This window comes from Rhincodon typus, chromosome 4, assembly GCF_021869965.1.
Source record: "Rhincodon typus isolate 14 chromosome 4, sRhiTyp1.1, whole genome shotgun sequence".
Classification (NCBI taxonomy): domain Eukaryota; kingdom Metazoa; phylum Chordata; class Chondrichthyes; order Orectolobiformes; family Rhincodontidae; genus Rhincodon; species Rhincodon typus.
In genome coordinates, this window is record NC_063335.1 from 82,436,310 (window position 1) to 82,458,002 (window position 21,693).

The 21,693-nt window shown below is 37.3% G+C and overlaps 1 protein-coding gene across 2 annotated transcripts in view; it reads right to left on the reverse strand.

The window, feature by feature from the left end:
* Positions 1–2,803: 2,803 nt before the first annotated feature.
* Positions 2,804–21,693, reverse strand: part of tmem64 (transmembrane protein 64) — a 34,050-nt gene continuing 15,160 nt past the window's right edge. For both annotated transcript variants that reach the window (XM_048596282.1, XM_048596281.1), the window contains exons 3-4: positions 11,375–11,530; positions 2,804–6,301 (exon numbers count right to left, since the gene is read on the reverse strand). In XM_048596282.1, the coding sequence (XP_048452239.1) occupies positions 6,110–6,301; positions 11,375–11,530 (348 nt within the window). In that variant the 3' untranslated portion in view covers positions 2,804–6,109. The remainder of the gene's footprint in view (positions 6,302–11,374; positions 11,531–21,693) is intronic.

Below are 21,693 nucleotides of genomic sequence, written 5' to 3' on the forward strand. Positions count from 1 at the left end.
AAGATGACCACATTCCTTCAGTGATCTAAAATTTCTCACAGCTGACAAGAAGTTTGATTGGATAGGTAAGCCAGACTAACACTAACTAAAAGGGGCTTTCAAGTTCAAACTAATTTTGCTATTCAGTACAACTACCTCGAATTTAGAAAATGGTAAGAAAAATATTAAAGGATATCTTAGAGCCTTTTCATTTTTTTTAAACCAATGCTATATTGGTTATTCGTGGTTCTCATTAAATAACTAAATTAAATCACTAAACAATCAAGGGGTAAAAGAGGAAGCAAATACAATAACTATCACTGCAGAAAAAAAAACTAATGGGGCTAAAGTCCAAGAAGTCCCCTAGATCTGATGGGATGTATCTTAGGATTTTAAAGTAGCTACAGAGATAGTGGATGCACTAGTACTAACTTTTCAGGAATTCTTAGATTTTGGAAAAGTCCCACAAATTGGAACACCTTTATTTAGAAAGGGAAAGAGACCAAAAACAGGTAACTAGAGGCCAGTTACCATAACATCTGTTATTAGGAAAATGTTAGAGTCTATTGTAAGGAATGTAATAACACAGCATTTAAAAACACAATATGATCAGGCAGAATCAGCATGGCTTCATGAAGAGGAAATTACACCTGAAAATTTGCTACAATTCAAGGTTAACAGGCATAATAGATAAAGGGGGAGCAGTGGATGCAATACATTTGGATTTTCAGAAGGCATTTGTTAAGGTACCTCCCATTAGGTTACTTAATAAAATGAGTCCATGGTGTTGGATGAAGTAAATTATCATGGGTAGAGAACTGACTAACAGAAGACAAAGAGCCAAGATAAGTGGAGCATTTTCAAGAGTGCTCTGGCCGTGATTATTTACAATGTATATTATTGATTTAAATGAAGAAAGTGTATGTACTATAGTCAAGGTTCTGGGCAACAAAAATAGGCAAACAGTCAATTGGCGAAAATGACAGTGTCGCAAAAGGGACATAGTCAGGTAAAATGAGGAGGCAATACTTAGTACATGGAAAAATGTGGGAAAATGTATGGTTATGCCTTTTAGCAGGAAGAATAAAAGGAGCTGAATATTATTTGAAGAGAGAGACTGCAGAAATCCAAAGAACAGAGAGATTTGAGAATCTTCATGCATGACTTACAAATAGCTAGCATCTAAGTTCAGTGGATAATAAGGAAGGCAAATGGAACAATGTGCTCTCTTTTAAAGGAAATTGCGTATAAAAGTAGAGGGGTTTTGGTAAAACTATACAAGGTACTACTCAGAGCACAGCTGGAATTCCGAACAGTCTTGGGTACCTTACCGAAGAAAAGATATACTGTCATTGGAAGCAGTCCAGAAAAGTTCATTAGACTAATACCAGGTATGGAGGGATAGTCTTATCAGGTGAAATTGAGTACATTGGGCCTGTACTTATCAGAATTTAGGAATAAAAGACAACCTTATTGAAACACACGAGATTCTGTCGGGACTTTACTGAGTAAATATGGAGAGATTGCTTCTACCTCTGGGAGAGTCCAGGACCAGAGGACATAATCTCAGAAGGGGTTACATATTTAAGACACAGATGAGGAGGAAGTTCTTCTCTGAGGGTAGTGAGTCTGCAGAGGTCTGTCGAAGTTGGTTTGTTACTTGTATTCAAGGCTGAGAAGGAGAGATAGAGAGATTTTAAATCAGTATGGGAATCAAGGGTTATGGGGAATTGGCAGGAAAATGAAGTTGAAGATTACCAGGTCAGTCATGATCACACTGAATAGATTTGACAGACTTAACAACCTACGTCTGCTCCTGCAGCTTGTCGTTGTATTACGAAATGAGATTACATAGGTTACAACATAATGATTTCATTTAATGTAGAGAGATCACAGAATCTACACCTACTAGATAACAGTATCTATCAAGACGTGCTTTAGCAGCACTTTCTTAGAGTCAGAGGTCACAGCTCAATTCCCATTCTAATTTAAGCACAACTTCTGCACAGGTATTGCTGGGATTTTTTTTTAAAAACTTCACATTTTACAATTGAAGCCATGCTTGTTCATTTAGGTGAATGTACAAATTTCTGTTGCACTATTTCAGCTTGCATTCATAAATCAATGCCACACAAAAAGATTTAATAGGGCATGTTGCCTATTGATTTTGTCTAGCTATGTACAAGCTGTGCCAGGCTTATCTACAACTGCATTTTGAAAATAATCCGTGTGTTATTTGGGACATCCTAAGAACACAATTTTTGTATAAACTCAAATTTTCTCTGCTGACGGATCTTGTCCTTACACATCCCTAGAAAAATGAGATCAGTTATTGGTTATTTTACCCTGCTAGTCAAGTTAATTGATCCATATTAAAACTAAAAAGCAAAACACTTTTTTGATTTCAAATTGAGGCATGAGAAGTATCATTTCCCTAATGACTTTGTCCACATCTTTGAAAAAGGTGCTCATTTCCAGCACATAGGCTGCTGATTCTTTACATCACTTCACCAAATATCTGAATACCATAGTGTAAACAAGCAAGGCTCAGCTCTGTTTTGTTATTGACATTACCAACAAGCTCTTGCCAATCGTCGAAATGTGCACCATTCGAAGACGGCTTCTGCTAGATGTAAAAGATACATTAAAATCTGAAGTACAAAATCATTTAATATGTCTAAAATACTTCTGCTTAAAATACAACTATAATTAGCACATTATGTAATTCTTCAATCTGTTTTTCCAAATAAACTAAACAAACTCTGAACAGAAAGGCTGACATGATCAATAGCAATGCTGATGAATAATCCAGAATCAAACAAGCTCACTTTAAATCATTTTATTAAAACAGATTATACATTAAATTAAATATTCAGTCATGTGACATCAATAAAGAAATGCACTTCATAGTAAACAATGATATCATTTTTTTGTGTGTACAGAAAGCATCAGATGTTTCTATACAAAATACAGTAACCAGGAGCAACTTTAAGAGAGTGATCCAATTGAGCCAGTCAAATGACAAACCACTCAGTAAAAGGTAGTTTCTAGCAGTCATCGGAATCCAAAATTAGATTTTAGAATTGTAATCGCTTATTTAGAATATATAATAGTTTCATTTTCATATAGACTTCTTCTTTTGGAGTTTCCATTCTGCCACTGGCAGTCAATATGGATAAAGTTCATGCACACCATATTCTTGATTCATGAGATTCACACAAAACATTTAACCATGATGACATTTCTGCAGATTTATCAAAGAATAGTCTGAGATCTTCACTGGAGTCTTCTGCACACGACCATTGATATATACACATATTATTGCCGAGTACCATTATATGAAAGCAAAATTCAAATTTTATAAAATCTAATGCTCCAAGAAATAGAAAGGGCAATTCAATTTATAGATACTAAACAAAATATCCATCATGTATCTGCAAGCTAAAAGCAGAATACGTTGAATAACCTTCCACATTAGTTCAACTTTTACTTATAGAAGGGAACAAAGTCACAGCTGTAATTCATTTTTTATAATTCACAACTGAAAAACCATTAGCAAAGTCCAAATTAAAGACATGTCTGTTCCATACCCGTTTTCAGTTTGTAAAATCTGTTATACTTCACGACACTGATATTCATGAACAAACAGGAAATAAATCAAGTTAAATTCTTTGAAATGTGCTTTTTTTCATATTCATTACAACTAAACCTTATTCTTTTAAGGAATCTTTGTATTGAAAAGCAGGATGTCACCCAGACAGTGTCCCAGCTTAGATGTAAATTACATTAAATTTTTTAACAGAACTTTGCGTATATATGTATGATATAGGCTTTCAAGTTTCCATAACCAGCTAACAAAGTGTAAGCATCAACAAAACGTGCTTCACTCTCTTACCGCATCTCAACTATTTTCAAAAGAACTACAATAATTTCCATTTGTCCATTCTAACTGGATTGTAATTATTTCCAAAAATGTACCTTTTTACAATATCTCTGCATTTCATTATTTCAGCTTTAACTACACTATTCAATTAATATCCATGATCTTGACAAAATTTGCAGCAAGTTTGAATGGTACATAGGCCATGTAATTACAAACTTACTGTACATATCAAACGAAAGGAAACAATTCATGTCCATTTGGCATTGGCTAAAAGTGCATGTCTGTCAACTCCAAGTTATAAAAGCTAAAAGGAGTACAAATGGTGTTTAACAGATGCGTTACACCATATAAAAGTTTTCATAAGCTATAAGCAAAATAGTTATCAGTTTACCATCAAGGCAAAGAGAACTCTTCACATACGAAAAGATCAGAGCTGCAAAAAAAAGTTACTACACTGATAACTCAAAGTAATGACTCAGAAAACATGCAATATTTTTATACTACACAACAGCACATTAAATATAAACATGCTGCTTAAAATGTTGTTCTTAAATCATAGTGCATTAACTAACTGATGTTCAATATATATAGAACTAAAGTATTATCTTGCATGTGGGATGTTAAAACAACATGAATCATTGTACACCTCTGTCTACTGATTTAAATGGGTGTCATGCAACATTTCTGGTATGGCATCTGTCTAAAAAGAAAGTCCTATTTTGATGATGATGTACTGGTCACTCAAATAATTGACTGGCTACACACTCCCAACATTTCCTGCATATCCCACTGTATCTAACTGCTTAGTTTAATAATCCATTGGGAAAAAGCTAAGATTTCAAATGCAGGATTAAACTATCTCAATGCCTTTGCAAAAATGAACATTTCACTGTGATTGTTAAAAGCCTACAGACCTCATTGATTGCAAGCTATATTCTCATTTGTAACATCTATAGACATTAATACACCAGTTTCTTTGACAAGAAACAACCCTAACTGATGTAATCTTGACACAAAGATCATCAAGATGCAGCATATTTATCTGGTTCTTCATTCTAGGTTCAACCAAAATAGTTTTAAACTTGAGTTTTGTAAACATATAGGAAATCTTGAAACCACAGACTGGCATAGACTGAGCTAACACATATCACATTGTGATACTTATATTTATGTTATTTTCACGAGAAGGAGCAGATTCACACATTTTGAATGTTCCCAAAGACACCTGGTTCAAATTGATCGCTATTAAGACCATAACCGTATTTATTTATGCCAATTCTGATGTGCAAAATACTTTATTTACGAAATGTTCTTTTCGATTCTAGATTTTACTAATTATTTTAATTATAGCAGGCAGCCTCAATAGCTCAAAGGCAATGAGCACTTATTTTTGAGACACTCTGTTGTTATCAAATGCTTTCTCTACAAATGTACCATTCTGATTATGACCAAATACCTAAAGTGCATATTACAAGTAGCCACAGGGCCATCTGTATTACTCTTACTCATTTAATTAGAAGGTTACAATGAAAACACTAATATAAACTTAGTGCTTATTTAATTGATCACAGCAAAACTGCTCTAATATTTAAATGTTTTAAAGACGACTTTAACCAGATTAGAAAGGGGACTTTTGATTGGAATTTTACATGTCAAACAATGTTCTAAACCATGGTTGTGACATTCCATTTCATTCTCCAAAACTGGGAGCCCCTTTGTTCTTTTTTGCCTACTCATTTGGCATCAAGCATTTCATTCACACAAACAAATATATTATCTTACTTGGTATGCCATAGTGCCACATATACTAGATTTTAAAATACAGTTGCAACCAAATATATATCACTCTGAACAACTCTGATTGTAAACCAATTTACAAGGTCAATAGTGGAGGGAGGACAACCAAATATTGGCTGTCCAATGAAATCAAAAAATGTTATAGACTGTGTTCTTCCACGACAGATAGACAGGGTTCAATCATATATGCAATTCAGTTAGCAATACCTTATTAATGCTTTTTGAAAAGTTGTCCTTCCATCTTGCTTTCTTAATAATGAGCAACAAGACTCCATCACACCTTACCTATTTCAGCTACCAGTGCCATACCATACCATTAATACGTTCACTATTAAGGCAGTTGCGCAAAGCTGTACTGTAGTATTGCCCAACAATTAGTCATTAACTCTACTGACCTAAAATTAGCACTGGCCATTGGGCTTATAGTTCCCTGAATATAATAATTTCCATTCATACAACATTTATTCCCCCACTTGTCATGGCTGAAGTCCTCTTATTACAGAATGTCATGTTGGGTCCATTTGGATGGCCACCTTTAATAAGCGAAGACTTTAGTTCCATCTGGCAAGCCAAAATGGCAGCATCCAATTCAGTATGAGCCCTGTGCACAACATAAAACATCAGTCCAACGCTGATACAGATCTGCAACCAGAAGAAGCAAACAGTATAAGTACAGTATAACAACATGGATGATATAGTGAATACGTAGAGTAACTGTACAAATTGAGATTTAAACTGCCCATACAGTTCGGCATTAGCACTACAGATAGTAAACAAATCCACCTGTTTAAAAGTATTGCAAATTTGCAGCCTCAATCACAAAAACCAACAACTTGTTCTTGCATGGTGCCCTCAGTGTAACATGCAGGAAATATGGAATTGGTAATTGAGCTTGGGTCAAATATGGGATTAAAATTGTAGCCAGTCTCAGACAGTGGGTGAGGAGGGATTTGAGAAGTGAGACGTGAACAAAGGCCTTACACAGCAAGGAGAGGTTGGTGACCGACTTTACCTTTTCAGACACAACCAAAAAGTCAAATAGTCAAATCTTGTTTATTTTTGGGGGAGCTGTGGGGAGAAGAGTGGATCTGAGCAGTTAAGTGCTCAGGACACAGTGCCTGAAGAATACAAACTGCCTATTTCAGCTAATATGTAGGCAGAAAGTGAGATAAAAGTGCAACAGGTTAATGGGAATGGAGTTAAGGAAACACATGATAGGTCTCACGCACGAGACAAGTTCAAGATTTTTATTGCAAGGTGACAGGACAGGAATAAGGAGCAAAAAGCAACCTTTTATAAGAATACAAAAATGAAAAAGAGCTAGAAAAGGGCATGATTATTCAGATGTAAAATAAATCAAATTGATAAAGTATTTTCCATCAGTTTTTAATCAAATGATTATGGAGCGAACCTTTACTTGCTAAAGGAAGCTATGAAATAATTGTTAGAGATAACTGGGATTCCTTTAAAAAAGTGCAGAACAAGTCACCAGGCTTTTGCTGCATACATATAAACAGGTTAAAGGAACTCAGGAGATAGTAGAAGCAATAACTTCAATTTTCCAATCTCAGAACAGTGCTAAAATAAAACATTTGTCCCTCTCTTTATTCACGAATAAAAACAGGGAATCACAGAATAGTTATCTAGCTAAAGTTAAAGGCAAGCTCTTGGAATATACAACCACAATCGTAAATCAGGGTTACAATTATAGAAATAATATAAATTTAAGATGGGACTAAAAGCTCAAAATCCCAAAACGTACATTCCAGGATACCTAAAGTGGTGACCTGTGATACAGAAATAGTGGTTACCTCAATTGTCAGCTTCCAAAATTCTGTGAATTCTAAAATAGTCACAGTAGATTGGAGGGTAACAAATGTAACCTCACTATTTTAAAACAAATGGAAGGAGAACACAAAGTACTAAAGATCATTTAGCTGATCAATAGCAAGGGCAATAGGAAAACATTCGAGACTAAAGGATATGATAAGGGGGCACTTAGAACTGTTGACAGAATTAGGTAAAGTCACCATAGATTTAAGAAAGGGAAGTAGCGTTCGACAAACTGGAGGTTCTGGAGGACACAGTAAAATACATGAGCAAGAACCAGTGGGTGCAATAAATTTGAATTTTTAGAAAACTTCTGATAAAACTCCAATAAAAGGTTAAAGTGCAGAATTAAAGCACATGGGATTGAGAGTAATATACTGGCATGGACTGAGAAGTGGTTCGCAGACAGCAAACAAATGGGTGCAAATAGGTATTTTCTGGAGTGGAAATGGTGACTAATAAGGTATTAGAGAAGTCAGTGCTCAGGCTCCAACTATTCACAGTATATATCAATGATTCAGATAAGGAAACCACATGTATTATTTCCAGGTTTGTTGATGCAGCAAAATTGGATGGGATTGAGAAGGTGAGGAGGATATCAAGAAGCTTCACAGCTCTTTGAGCAAGTTAACACATCATGTTACACTGCAATCATGTACAAGTATGAAGTTATTCATTTTGGTAGGAAAAAACATACCACTTAAATGGAAATAGATTGACAAATGTTGATGTACAACAAGCTGTGGATGCCCTTGTATAGAAGTCACTAAAGCTAGCATGTAGATGCAGCAAGCAGGTAGCAAGGCAAATGCTTTGTTGGCCCTCATTGCAAAAAGCAATTCAGTACAGGAGCGAGGATGTCTTGTGGCAGTTAATACAGGGCCTTGATAACCTACAGTATCATGTGTAGTTTTGACTTCTTATCAGAAAAATGATACAGTTCTCATGAAGGGAATACAGTGGAAGTTCAACTTATTGATTCCGGAGATGGCAAGATTGTAGCGACTAGGCCTGTACCCTATGTACTCCAGAAGAATGAGAGGAGATCTCATTTAAACATATACAATTTTGTTAGCGCTGGACAGACTGGATGCAGGGATGTTTTCACTCTGGCTGGGGCATCTGGAACAAGGAGCAATGGTCACAGGAAAGAGATAAGTCAATTATGACTGAGATGTGAAGAAACTTCTTTAGTAAGAGTGGTGAACCTACAAAATTCTCTGGGCAAAAGGAGGTGGAGTTGAAGTCACTGAATACAATTAAGAAGAAAATAGATTTCTAGAAGCTAAAGGTGTTGACAGTCATGGGGAAAGAGTGGGAGTATGGCATTCAGATACAGGATCAGACAATAGTCATACAGATTTGCACAGCAGACTCAATAAATCAAGAGTCCTACTCTTGCTCCTAAATTATAAACCAAGGATCATAATTCACTTCAATTCCACATTCAGTTTAAAAACTATGTTCTCGGATCACAAACAAGAATCTTAAAAACCAATTAAGTAGGTACGATGCAAAGTCGACAATGTGGAGCTGGAGGAACACAGCAGGCCAGGCAGCATCAGAGGAGTAGGAAAGCTGACATTTCGGGTCGGGATCATTCTTCAGAAAGGATCCCGACCCGAAACGTCAGCTTTCCTGCTCCTCTGATGCTGCCTGGCCTGTTGTGTTCCTCCAGCTCCACACTGTGTTATCGGCAGTTCTTACTATCTCACAATGCAGAATTTCCCAAGATTGACTCTAATATAGACTAAGGAGGCAATAAATAAGCAACAAGTGATAGAAAAGAAATAATTCAAAATATTCAAAAGTACATTCCAGATTAAAAACAAGTAGTAACCATCCACAGCTTATTATGGAAGTACAGTATTAGATTAAAAGTCGTTTACCATCAACACTACAAGTGGCTTTGTTTTGCTGCTATGCAGACCTCCAGGCATGACAGCGTCTTCTGTATGCAGAAATTATCGCTGCAGCAGAGAACCTCCTGGTGGATACACAGCCATGCAGCTTAGGGGGTAACATTGCTTAGATATGTGGTAAAAATAACTAACTCTGAGGACCAGAGTGTTTTAAGGATGAAAGAGCTACCTCTAAAGTTGATAAAAAGCAAAAGAATAGAATGAGAGTGATGTAGCCATATAGTTAAGAAAATAGTTAAGAGACAGATATATAGATAGGTATACAACAAGGACATCAAAGTAAGTATTGGCACCTTAGAAGCATATACATCAATGATGAAATGGCCAAGTTATTGAACAGATATGCTGTGTGCAGTTTAATAGTTTTTTTTAAGGTGTAACCATCATGGTAGATCGTGACTAACAAAGTGCTGCAAGGATCAATGTTAGCACCTCAGTTGTTTATGGGATGAATCCCAAAATACTCTGCACTCCATGATAGTCCCCTGCCTATTTAACGTACAGGGAGAAGGGCAGTCATCAACGCCAAAGTCTTGGAGATGATTCTGAGATTTTCAAGACACTGCATAAGATGGAGCTAAAAATTTTAATCCTTTAAACTCCAGGGGACCATAATACAGTAGATAAGGGACCAATGACAAGGCAGAATAATACTAATTTATAACAGGGATATAGTCATCAGATTAAAATGATCAGCTATTCAGCATGCAGTATCTCAAAAATAGCTTTGGACATTTTACCACAAGTAGTAGGCAGAGCAGAGACAACTGCAAAATTTAAAGATGCTTGAAAAAATAATCTCAAATAGTGGAAGAAATGGATGGAATCAAAGACAGTGACTGATTTTTGGTAAACCTAGTAGTGACAATGGATCAATAGACTTGTTCTGTGCCCACTTCTACGGTCCTTCTACTGAACATACCACATCAGTTCAAGTCTAAAACAGTGTTTGTGAAACTCCATTTTTTTCCAAAGCTTGAGGGATCATGAGACATGGACAGAACCCAAAAGTGGAGTAACAACTTGCACTTTTTAATGCTTCAATTTTTTTGTTTGAAGATGATTCTTTGACCCTAGGTGCATATAATGCTTTGTAGAAGTATTGGGGAAATGAACATAATCAAAAGCATGGAAAGCCAGGTTTCTTCTGGCAATATGAAACACAGAAGACAAAATTATCTACACATGAAAAGGGTAGAACAGAAGAAAGAAAGAGAAGATTGTGCCAAATTGTTGACCAAATTTCAATCAGATTAGGGATTATTCTTCCTACTCAGGGATTCTTACTTGTGACTCCTAATAATACACCACACTAACGGTGACTGCATTCAGTATGACATTTATGCTAAGCAGCAATAATTTTATGATGAGATAGTAAGAACTGCCGATGCTGGAGTCAGAGATAACAGTGTGGAGCTAGAGGAACACAGCAGGCCAGGCAGCAGAGGAGCAGGAAAGTTGATGTTTCGGGTCGGGATCCTTCTTCAGAAATGGGGGAGAGGGAAGGGTGCTCTGAAATAAATAGAGAGAGGAGGGGTGGGGCTGGGGAAGGCAGGTGGGACGGTGATAGGTGAGTGCAGGTAGGGAGTGGTGGGGATTGGTCAGCAAGGTGGGAGGAGTGGATAGGTGGGAGAGAAGACGGACAGGTTGTGTCAGGTCAAGGAGGCGGGGATGAGAGGGAGAGTTGGTCATGGGATGAGGCTGGGGGGTGGGGAGATCTTGAAACTGGTAAAGTCCACATTGAGACCATTGGGTTGTAGGCTCCCAAAGCAGAATATGAGGTGCTGCTCCTCCAGTTTCCAGGTGGGGTCATTGTGATACTGGAGGAGACCCATGATGGACATGTCGCCCAGGGAGTGGGAGGTGGAGCTGAAGTGAATTTTATGATCTTCTCTTTGCACAATACCACAATATCAAATGAATTTTCATTACCCATGAAAATATAATACAAGCAAAAGATTACCTGCAGACTGAATATTAAATATCCACTGACACTCTGCTCAGCAATTACATCTTCCATTGTCCGTAGTGTTGTTCCCAGGTAAGAATTCAAAAGTTGAGTGGGGAGCAGTCCAACTGATGATGCAACAAGGTAATTTGGGACAGATAAATCTGTAATCTGCAAGAGCAAAACCATATAATTAAATATTATTTCAAGGAAGAACAGTTGCATCAAACTAGAGATTTTTTTTCCAGTTATTTTGACAGTTTCTCCAATCTAATTGCTTCTACTCAAAGAAAAGGTTGAAAGGAGATTTGACAAGAGTATTCAAAAGCATGACGAGCCTACAAAGAAGACAAAGAGAAGACATTCCCATCCATGGAAGGCTCGAGACCAGACAACTGAAAAAATAGCTAATGATGAAGGACAACATCTTCACTCAGCAAATGGTTAGGACTGGAATGCATTGAGCATGTGTGGGATGGAAACAGATTCAATGGTGGCTTTCAAAAAGTGGATTGGGTTAACATCTGAACAGAAAATAGATTTCAGGGCTGCAGGGAGCGGAGACAACTAGACTAGCCAAATTGTTTTTGCTGAAAAGCTTCCTTCTGTACAGTAACTATTTCAAGTATCCAAGTGAATCCAGGATGGGTGCCAAGGTCAGACTGCTGTGTGCAAGTTATCTACAAGATGCACTGCCATAATTGCTCTAAGGTTTCTTCAGCAGAACTTCCAAATGCATGACTTCTACCACCTAGAACAAGGACAGCAGGCACATGGTAACACTGTCACCTTAAATAATTTCCTCCAAATTGCACACCACTCCAATTATGATAGCATTTCACAATCCCTTTATTGTTGTAAAGTCAAGATTCTGCAACTCCCTACCTGATAGCATTATCACTGCATTTACACTACATGTAGCTGTTCACCATCACCTTTCTCAAAATAAAATGTTAGTCTTCACTCAATGCTCAAATCCAATGAACAAAAAAAAAAGTCTCTGTGTTGCTATTGTGTATTCAATTGTATGATCTGCAGATATCCACTGCCCAAAGTTCCACTGGCTAGTAGTTTAAAAAGTGCTACATAAATGGCTTGTAACTTGTCTATAAAGTCACAAATCAGAACTCTAACACTGCATATTTGCAGTTCAATCAACACAGGAAAAATAACTAATTTTAGCTTCAAATTATCCAGTCATGGGCTAGTGAATATTAAGCAATTGTAAGAACCAAGAATTTGTTGATTGTTTATGACTATAGATTTGAATTATAGAATATTCCATTATCACAGCTGACTCTGATCAGAGCAGCTGTTTTCTTTTCCATCCAATTTCAAAGATATTCCAACTATTATAATGCATCTCTATCAAATGCTCAAATTAAACAGCTGTTTCATTCTTTCCACGACAAACCTCAATTAAATACTCACTTCGGTTATAATTTGCACCCATGTTTGATGACGTACACTGGAAACATATTTATAGAAAGGAACAGTGATCCAAAGGTTAATTGATAAATGTCTAGGGACACAATGTAGGGTTGCCAGTTACTGCTGGATGGATCCCTGGAGAATGCATCTACATGATTGCTAGTCTCCAACCACCTCACCCAGTTAACAGTCTTCCCCACAACCAACTGTGGTCAATAACTAACAAATAAAGTGTTTGAAGGAGAAAAGATCCAGTATTAGTATCTACATATTTTTCTCAGATCAATCCTATAAGGTTTGGAAACTTATCATGATGTCATCTGTTTTATTGTATGTAAAAACAAAACAGGTAATTTAGTCTTTATTCAATGCTCTGATTAGTTTCAAATCTGGAGGCACAGATTCAAATTATGTACTCAAAACTGAATTCTGCTCTGCACCAATGTAACATGCTTTCCACGAGGATTCTATCCTTTTTACAGAGTCAACTTGTTCAGAACAGTTGCTAATGAGGTGACAATCTGCATTGGTAGACATTACAGTAATTTTCTGTTACATCCAATAGTTTACCCTGCAGTAGGCTGAAAAGCTCCTGGGCTTGTAGATCCAAACTGCAATCAAATATAAATGCTGCATTAAGTCTCTTTTAGCTTAATGAGAACCAGACTGATTCAGTTAGGAGGATTAAAGTAAAGATTAAATTAAAGATTAAAGCAAGCACCGCATCATGGCTGTATATTATGATCCTGTATGAATACGGTTCAAATTAAAAAGTATTTCTTCCAACTGTCTCTTTTCTGTAGAAATTATAGTTTTGACATGGAGCTCATTCAGTATTTAGCACTCAAAGTCAACATTTCTCAACTTCAATGACAGGACAGGCAATATTCTGAAGCAAAAATTGCTTTTGTCTTTGCAATTTTCATATATTCCTCATTATCAGACTGATCACTCATTTCTTGTTAACTTTCCAATTACTCTTTCACTTTCTGAAACGTAATAACAAACAAGGCTATGGATCAAGTGCTGGAAAGTGAGACGACTGTACATTTAGAACAGGTTTTTAGTCAGGGCAGACTCAGTGGGCTGAAGGGCTGCTCCTGTACTGTACGATTCCATGTTTCATATTTGAGTAGGTCAACCTCCAGATATCTACTAAAATTCAACCAAAGTTCAGGATGGGGAAAGCAGTGGAATGGAAACTTCAGTATCAGTAACAACTTACAAGACAGCCTTGATGATGGTTTAAGTTCTGGAATAAGCTTCTGGCTCAGAGGAAAAAAGGAACTATCACTAAGCTGTACTGACAGATGAAACCATAAACCTATACAGGAATATAGCTAGTCTCGCTGGTGCTGCAGTTATACACTGTACCTGCACATGCAAAAAAGATATTCCAGGCAAAACATAATGCTCAATTACACCTTCCTACGTTGTCTGTTTAGTCGTATATTATGCAGACGTCACTGTCAGAAAAACATAGTCTTTCATTTCTTTAAGTATACATTGCCTTTTGTTAAAAATGAAAAGTGGAGGGGCTTGCCTCTGTTGATGTATCAGCATAATAGCTTCAGGAACAAAAGCAATCTGTTTGATAGTGTTTTAAATACAAACGTAACCCCAGTGGTATTGTCAGTTCTCACTAAACGATCTTCATATTTATTTAAAAGAAGTACCATGCTGTTAAACACAAACAGAAAATGCTGGAATACTCAACAGGTTAGCAGCATCTGTAGAAAGTCAGAGTTTAATAACTCAGTCAAAAATTTTTCACTAGTGCCAGGGGAGGGGGGGTGGCAGCGGTGGTGGATAAAAGGTTTAAAGCGAGAGGGGTACTAGGAAAATGTAGTACAAGTCTGTGGCAAGGTGGAAGGCAGGAGAGATTAAATGACAAAGCATTAATACTGTAAGTTCAAAGGGAGTGATATATAAACTCCAAAGCAAAATGTACATGGTGTAGAACACCCTTAGATGCTGCCCAAAAGCGTACAGAACAGAAGAGAAAAACTAGAGAAAACCAAAAGCAAAGGAAACTAAAGAGAGAAAAGGTTATGGTCTGAAACTGCTGAATTCAATAACAAGCCTGGAAAACTGACATGCCTATGAAAGATGAGATGCTGAACATCATTGGACCACACAGGAGGCTGTAAACAGAGATCAGCATGGGAGCTATATGATTAAAATGGCAGGCAAATGAAACTGAAGGGTCACGCTTGCACACTCGGAAAACCAATTCCGCAAAGTAGTCACCAAATCTGTATCAAAGTAGACTGCATGTAGATCTACAAATAAAACTCAGAACTCAGAATCAGTGTGGAAACAGGCCATTCACCCCAAGTCCACACCGACACTCACAGCATCCCAACCAGGCCCATCCCCCATAACCCATCTAATGTACACATCCCTGGACACTATGGGCAATTTAGCATGGTCAATCCACCTAGCCTGCACATCGTTGGACTGTGGGAGGAAACCCACGCAGACATGGGGAGAATGTGCAAACTCCACACAGACAGTCGCCCAAGGGTGGAATCAAACCCAGGTTCCTGGCACTGAGAGGCAGCAGTGCTATCCACTGAGCTGCCCCAAATACAGGATAATAAATTAAAACAAACACAAATAAACCATTTTCACCTGTAAGAGTGTTTGAAGCCTTGGGCCATGAGGATCAAGGAAGTAAATGGGCAGCTGATCCAACTGCTGTTTGTATGAAACATGCTACAGATGGCTGCTGGGAAAGGTGGTGGTAATGGTGGTGATGGTTCTTCACCCCTCTATCAATGACAGCAGCTTCTCTTCTTTTATCTCTAGACCCTTAAAAATTTTGACTATCCCCAATCAAATCTCTTTTTAGATAGAGCTATGCCAGCTTCTATGATTAAACTTTGTCAATGAAGTTCCTCATCCTGGAACCATTTGAGGACCTTTCCTGCACTTTCTCTGAAGCTTTCACATCCTATCTGTAGAAGATAATCAGGAAGGCTAATGGAATATTGACCCTTATTTTAAGGGATTTGGCACAAAAGAGTAGGAAAGTCTTACTGCAACTGTTCAAAACGCTGAGTCCTTTCAAAATAAAGCCCAGAATCAAAAAAAGTTCTTTACTTAAGACAGAGGGGAGACAATTTCTTCCGAGGACAGTGAATCTGAATTTTTTTTTAAAATTGCAGAGGGGTGAAGAGGCTGGATTAAGTACATTCAAGACGGAGACAGATTTTTTAATCAGTAAGTGAATCAAGGGCTGCAGGGAAAAGACAAAGTGAAGTTGAGGATCATCAGATAACCATGATCTCACTGAATGGCGGAGTTGATTCAATGGGCCAAATGGCCTACTCATGTTCCTACATCTTACAGTCAACAGTCCACCTGAGGCTGAACCAGAGTTTTATAAAGGGCTGTCTTGAATTCTTTGCTCTTGTACTCTATACCGGTTTTAAAAGTCTCCTTTTACTACTTCAAAACCTCCTTATTGCCTTCAAGGATTTGTGCAGATATCACTCAGTATTGGCCCATTCAGGCTAAGAGAAGTTGTTTCTAAAGGGCCTGAACTCTGCGAGTCTGCAAGTCCGTTTGGATGCATTCAGAGCCGCTTTCAAAAAGACTTTTAGATTTTAGGTCCTTTTGGTTTTGGAAACCCAACCTGAAATGCACTTGGGAGGGGGCTAACGGAAAGAGATTATAATATGCATGGTAGGAACCTGGGAAGCACAGAAGATCATAAAGACATATTCAAAAATTCACGACAGTAGCAAGATGGGTAGATAAAAGTGATTACGGTGACATATGTCTATTAGCCAAGGCATAAAAATAAGAGCAGAGAGGTTATGCCGGAATCAAAGAAAAAGGCTGGTTGGGATGCAGTACTGCATGTAGTTTTGGTTATCACGTTAATCAGAACGATGTGATTGCAGTGGAGAGGATGTAGAGGAGATTTGATGCGGCCCAGGCTGGAGGGTGTGAGCTACAGAAAATATTAGATAGGCTGGGGTTCTTTTCCTTGGAGCAGTGTGGGCTGAGGATGAACCTGATAGAGGTGTATACGATTATGAAGGCCCGAGATATGTTGGATAGAAAAGCGCTTTTTCAATTAATAGAGGGATTGATATCAAATGAGGCATAGATTTGAAGTAAAAGGCTGAGAGGAGAGTTAAGGAAATTGTTTTGCAATTAGAAGGTGGTGAGAGTCTGGAATTCTTGTAACATGCAAGCAATATTCAGATATTCATTCATGTTGTCATCACATCCAGACCTATGAAAAGCTAAAAAATGGGATTAATGTAGTCAGATCTTTGTTGATTGGTGCAGACATGATGGGCCAAACGGTCTTTTATTTGTGATGTAAAAATCTATGAAGCTACAAAGGTACAGATAGTGGTTCTGGATGGCCACAAGTTTACAAAAGATGGAAGAGCATAAGACTTGCCTGTCAATAGTAAAGTCCCTATTTCTTATGGTCTTTCTTTTGTATATTTCAGCCATGTTTATGATACATTGTCTACATTCAAGTTCACAGCTACATGTAAGACTTCCCTTGAATACTTTAATGGACTCCATCCTGCATGCAAATTTATTTTGAAATTAAACAGTCAAACGAGTTGCTTTTCTTTATTTTTCAAACTGAGCAATTTGCAGGAACATCCCTAGCAGTGTCTATTGGAAGCTTACCTTCTCTGGCTAATGTACTAGGATTCTGGCAATGCTACATGCAATAAGGTTGGTCTTAACAGCAACCAAACAAAGATAGAACAATGGGAGGCCAACAAGAAGAGCATTAGAACTGTTAAGTCTATGGTGACCAAGATGTGGAATGGTGCCTAGAGCTTGTTCTAACCTATTTGACATTCTCAATCATGTGTCATAATTGTCCAAATAACCTGCCTTCTAATAAATGCAATGGATTCAATGAGAATTAATGCTGAAATCACTGTGCAATCAGCATTCTGCAACACTACCAATACATATTGCAAATGATCTCCCTGTGGTAATATCATATGTACTCTTTATAAAAAGATCACAATATGAAGTAAAACCTGCTGTCAGAATTAAAACTAGGGGGCATATTTTTAAGGTGAGAAGAGAACAATTTAAGGAGGACATGCGGGGCAATTTTTTTTTAAAAAACACAGTAGTTTGTGTGTAGAATGTACTGCCAGAGAAAGTGGTAGATGTAAGTACAGTTACGACATTTAAAAGACATTTGGATAAATTCAAGAATAGGAAAGGTTTGAAGGGATATGGGCCAAGCACAGGCAGGTAGAACTATTTTAGTTGGGAACATGGTCGGCATGGACTGGTTGGACCAAACAGTCATACAGCAGGGAAACAGGCCCTATGACTCTATAAAAGTCTCTTTCTTAAGCACATTCAGTGAATCAGCTTCCACAACATTCTGTGGTAGAAAATTCCACAGGTTCACCCTCGTGAAGAAATTTTTCCTCAGTTCAGTCTGAAATGGCCTACCATGTATCCTAAGATTGTGACCCCTGTTGCTTGTGGAAAAGAAAAAGAAAGAGAGAGCACACGCAAGAGACAGAGAAAAACTGGGGGGGAGAGAGAGAGAGACACACAGACACTTGGCCTATCCTGTCTCCAAGGTGCATGATGGAATACAAATATGCTGCTGCAGATGAAAGTGATGCAGTTTTGAGCTCCTGGATCTGTTCCCAATTAGCACAGTGGTAATGTCGTGCACACAATGAAGCATACTCTCAGTGGAAAGATGTTACTTCATCTCCACAAGGACTATGCAGTGGTCACTCTATTATCATCATACACCGATGCTCTGGTGTCTGGTAGGTTGGCAAGAACAAAATTAAGTGGGTCTTAGCCATCACGTTGGTTCTCATACTACCTGCAACTAGCCCAGTTTGGCAGCCATGCCTTTCTACACACAATATTTCATGCACATAAAAGGGTACCAGGTCTGCATAACAAAAAACTGTGGAAAATCTATATTTTCACAGGTAAACTCCAATTAGGAAATGCTTAAAAAATTTCATATAGTTGACATTGCTGCAATTTATTCTGTATAGGTGATGCCAACTGTTACAGCTTAGCAACACAAAACAATACTAAAACAGATGTGAGTTAGATAAACAAAAGAAAGTCAAGCAATATATACTCAAATCCTTTACTCAAATCATGAATACAGATTCAAACATTCTATCACTAGACTTAAAAAGTTACATTTATGCAGTTTCCCTGAATTAAAGAACAAGGAACCTGCACATTTGTCATAGGGAAAATGCTGAAGCTATCATTGCAGATGTTATAACAGGGCATTTGGATACATTCAAGATATTCAGGCAGAACCAACATGGCTTTATCAAAAGGGAAATCATATTTAACTGATTTATTGGAGCTCTTTGAAGTAGTAACTTGCACTGTAGATAAAGGGCACTAGTGGATGTATTGTATTTAGATTTACAGAAGGGTTGAGATAAGGTGCCACATCAAAAATTATTAGGGTAAATAAAAGCTCATGGTGTAACATATTGGCATGGATTAAAGATTAGTTGGCTAACAGGAAGCAGAGAGTAGGAATAAATTGGTCTTTTTCAGACTGGCAGGATATCATGGGTGCTATGCCACAGGGGTCAGTGCTAGGGCCTCAAATCTTTACAATTTATATAAAAATGATTTGGATGAACGCATCAAAATGGTAGCTAAATCTGCTTATGACACAAAGATAGGTAGGAAAGAGTTGTGAAGATGGTTTAAGGAGCCTACAAAAGGATTTAAATAGGTTAAGTGAGTGGGCAAAGGTTTGGCAAATAGAGACCAATGTGAAATTGTGAGATTGTTAATTTTGGCAGAAAGAAAACAGAAACATATGTAAAAAAGGAGAGGTTTCACAGCGATCAAGGTTTCCTAATGTATGAATCATAGAAGGTTAGCAGACAAGTACAGCAAGTAAATAGGAAAGCTAATACATATTATGGCTTATTGTGAAGAGAACTGAATTCAAGAGTTTACTTCAGTTATACAGGGCATTGGTGAGTCCACATCTGGAATACTATGTGCAGTATTGGTCAACATACTTATGGAAAGAAGTTCAGATAAGGTTTACTCGACTAATACCTGGATTAAGAGAATTTCCTTAGGAGGAAGGCAAAACAGGCTAGTCCTGCATTTTAGAACTTACACAAGTCAGACTTAATTGAAACATACAAGATCCCAAGGAGACTTGGCTGGGTGGATGTTGAAAGGATGTTTCCTCTTGCGAGAGAATCGGAATCATAATTTATCAAACCTTCATTACAATCTTACCATTTAGTGGATAGTCCATCTGGATTCTGTAGAATCTTAAACAACTATTAGTTCCCCCCTTACCCTTTAGCAGTTCTAGTTTCAAAAATCATGCACTTCTCAAGTCTGAGATAACAAGGTGTAAAGCTGGATGAACACAGCAGGCCAAGCAGCATCAGAGGAGCAGGAAGGCTGACGTTTCGGGCCTAGTCCGGTCTGCTGTGTTCAGCCAGCTCTACACCTTGTTATCTCAGATTCTCCAGCATCTGCAGTTCCTACTATCTCTGAAACCACTTCTCAAGTCTCTCCATTTTTACTCAACCCGATAGTACTTTACCAGATCTACGTCAAAAACTTTATATTTCTTTACTACATTTGGATATCTAAGACAGCACAAAATACTTAACTACATACCAGTATTACATATTGCTTTCAGAGCTACGTGTACCTTTCATGTCCAAAAATAAACTTATCCTGTTACCACTAATGTACTTATTTGCATACGAAGTTCTGTCTTCTCCTATACTCCAAATAAGATGCATTTCCTTTCTTGATTGCTATTTTGACAGCATAATTTTTCTTCTATATTGACGTGCATTTGCTACCCATCTATGTTGAATTTTCATAATCATAAATTACTATTCTCCTTATGTTGTGCCATCAGCAAATTTGAATATTACTCTTTAGAGTCTGAAGCCTTGAGCACCAATCCCATATTTTTCCAATCTGAAAAAAAAATCTAGATTTTCCCAGCCTCTTTTGTCCTCTCCCCTCTAATGAGCTTCCTTCCATTCAGCTTTAGTCCATATACCATTATAATCATTTACCCATGAACTTAGCCTAAATATGAATGAAGTATTCAGTCAGAGTCATACAACATAAAAAACACATTCGGACCATATTTTTTAAAATATTGAACCAAAAACCTTGTGTATTACAAATCTCAATTTTATTTTAATATCATTGGAGTTAAATTTGGGTTAGTTTCACTTGGGTTTTCTCATTTTCAAAGTTATTAATTGAAACATTTCTGTAGCTTTCATGATTTAGTTTAGAAAAGGTGGAGAGATATACTTTGGCAGCACTAACAGATTTTATTTACCTTCAGGATGTTTTTCAACTTAGCAAGATAAACCACAGTCCTTTAAGAGATGTTAGAAATTTCTAAACTTAGGGTTTTTTCATCTTAGAAGAAACACACAAAGCTTAGAAGGTGAGACTTTTTTTCAGTTTTGTTTTGGGCAGTTCTGGGAAGTTCTAGGACAGAAAATTTTGAATAGCGTAGTGCTCCTGAGAAACAGAGAATATGGTAAAACTAGATTCCTTAGAACTAAAGGAGAAGTTTTGTGACAAAATACTGAAGAAGCAACTTACAGCAGAGTACAAGATCAGTTGTATGTTAACTCCAAGAAGAAGCTATCAGCTTTTCCAGATGAGGAGCTGAATTCACGGCTACCTTAAGCTAATTGAAGTGTTAGAAAATATTTATATTTCCTCCGAAGTGAGTACTATATAAGAAATTTTTTAATTTGGAATTTGAAACAGCCTGCTTTTGAACTAATAGGATTATACTTTTACTTCAGATTTTAAAATGAAGTTTTGAATTTGAGATAAATAAATAGCTTGGTTCATTTCACCAATTCTTTTGGTTAATA